Source organism: Etheostoma spectabile, chromosome 19 (assembly GCF_008692095.1).
Source record: "Etheostoma spectabile isolate EspeVRDwgs_2016 chromosome 19, UIUC_Espe_1.0, whole genome shotgun sequence".
In the NCBI taxonomy this organism is placed as follows: Eukaryota; Metazoa; Chordata; class Actinopteri; order Perciformes; family Percidae; genus Etheostoma; species Etheostoma spectabile.
The window spans coordinates 12,050,228-12,051,463 of NC_045751.1; the positions used below are offsets into that span (position 1 = coordinate 12,050,228).

The window sequence follows — 1,236 nt, forward strand, 5'->3', positions numbered from 1 at the left end:
CAGATTAGTAGTGGTAATATTATCTAGAGCTAGGAATAGAAGGCATCATGCTCTCTTTATTTGACAAAAATACAGACTTTTAAAATGATTCCATATGGAAGTTTTTTAAGGAAGGAGCAGGTTGGGTCACACAGAGACAGAAGCACACACACAGATAGCTGCAGCAAAATCAATCTTTGGATTTTCAGTGTCTGAGAACCTCGGAAAGGAACTGCCGCAAAGATGGGTGTCTGCCAGTACCTGCGAGGACGCAAGTGCCCGTTCATCGCTGCTTGCAGCTTTAAATATTATTAAAATAATTTTTTGTGCCTGTGTTCCAGGTTAGAGAAAAACATTTGCTTTTTTCACCTTGTATGTATTCTTAACTGCCCATATTGTTCACCATCACCTCAAATGTTGAGGATTTTTTTAGCGTTTTTCATGTCCCAAAAAAAATCTACCCTTAAGAGAAGCAAAGCGATGAAAGTATTACAGACAGAATTTAATATCAACAGATTAACTTTTATTGTTTCGGCTTGAATTATTTCATATTATATGATTCAACACAGCCAGACTCTTGTGTGTTTTACTCTGCTGCTTCTTTTCCCTGTAAGAAACACAAATGGTTTGTTTGAATAAGCTATAGGGGACAATAATTGTGATCTGTTAATTTTATAGTATTTAAACCTAATTCTTTATAAGGTGAATATAATACTGTAAAGAATTTGCTCTAACATATTGACAGTACATGTAAGAATAATTTCTTAGTTTGTTATTTTTCACCAAACCAGCGTATTTATTTACCTTGCCAGAGTCCCGGCTCTTTGCCCTCAGCTTGTTGACCTGGGACTCTGCGATGTCAGCGCGCTCCTCAGCCTCCTCCAGCTCATGCTGAACCTTCCTGCACTTGGACAGATGGACGTTGGCCTGTTCCTCCTGAAACACAAGACAGAAAAGAATGTAAATGTTCAACAAGATCCATAGTACTACTGTACATTAAATTAACTGACATATTGTCAAACTTTGTTTTTTCCTTACCGCCTCCTCAGCCTGCCTCTTGTAGGCCTTGACCTTCAGCTGCAATTTGTCGACCAGATCCTGCAGCCTGGTAACGTTTTTCTTGTCCTCCTCAGTCTATAATAGGCAGTATAGGTTAGCATGTATATTTCTAATGGTAAATATATTAGATCATTTTGAACTGTACATGGTAACTATCAAAGTGACTGTACCTGATAAGTGAGCTCCTTCACCCTCCTC

The 1,236-nt window shown here is 38.3% G+C and overlaps 1 protein-coding gene across 1 annotated transcript; it reads right to left on the bottom strand.

Annotated features, from left to right (window-relative positions):
* Nucleotides 1–480: 480 nt before the first annotated feature.
* myh9b (myosin, heavy chain 9b, non-muscle) lies at nucleotides 481–1,236 on the bottom strand (the record flags this gene model as incomplete). Its single annotated transcript, XM_032544682.1, is given in 4 exon segments — nucleotides 481–586; nucleotides 784–915; nucleotides 1,018–1,113; nucleotides 1,209–1,236. Coding segments are annotated over 4 exon segments (277 nt in total), but the record flags the coding sequence as incomplete, so codon positions are not given.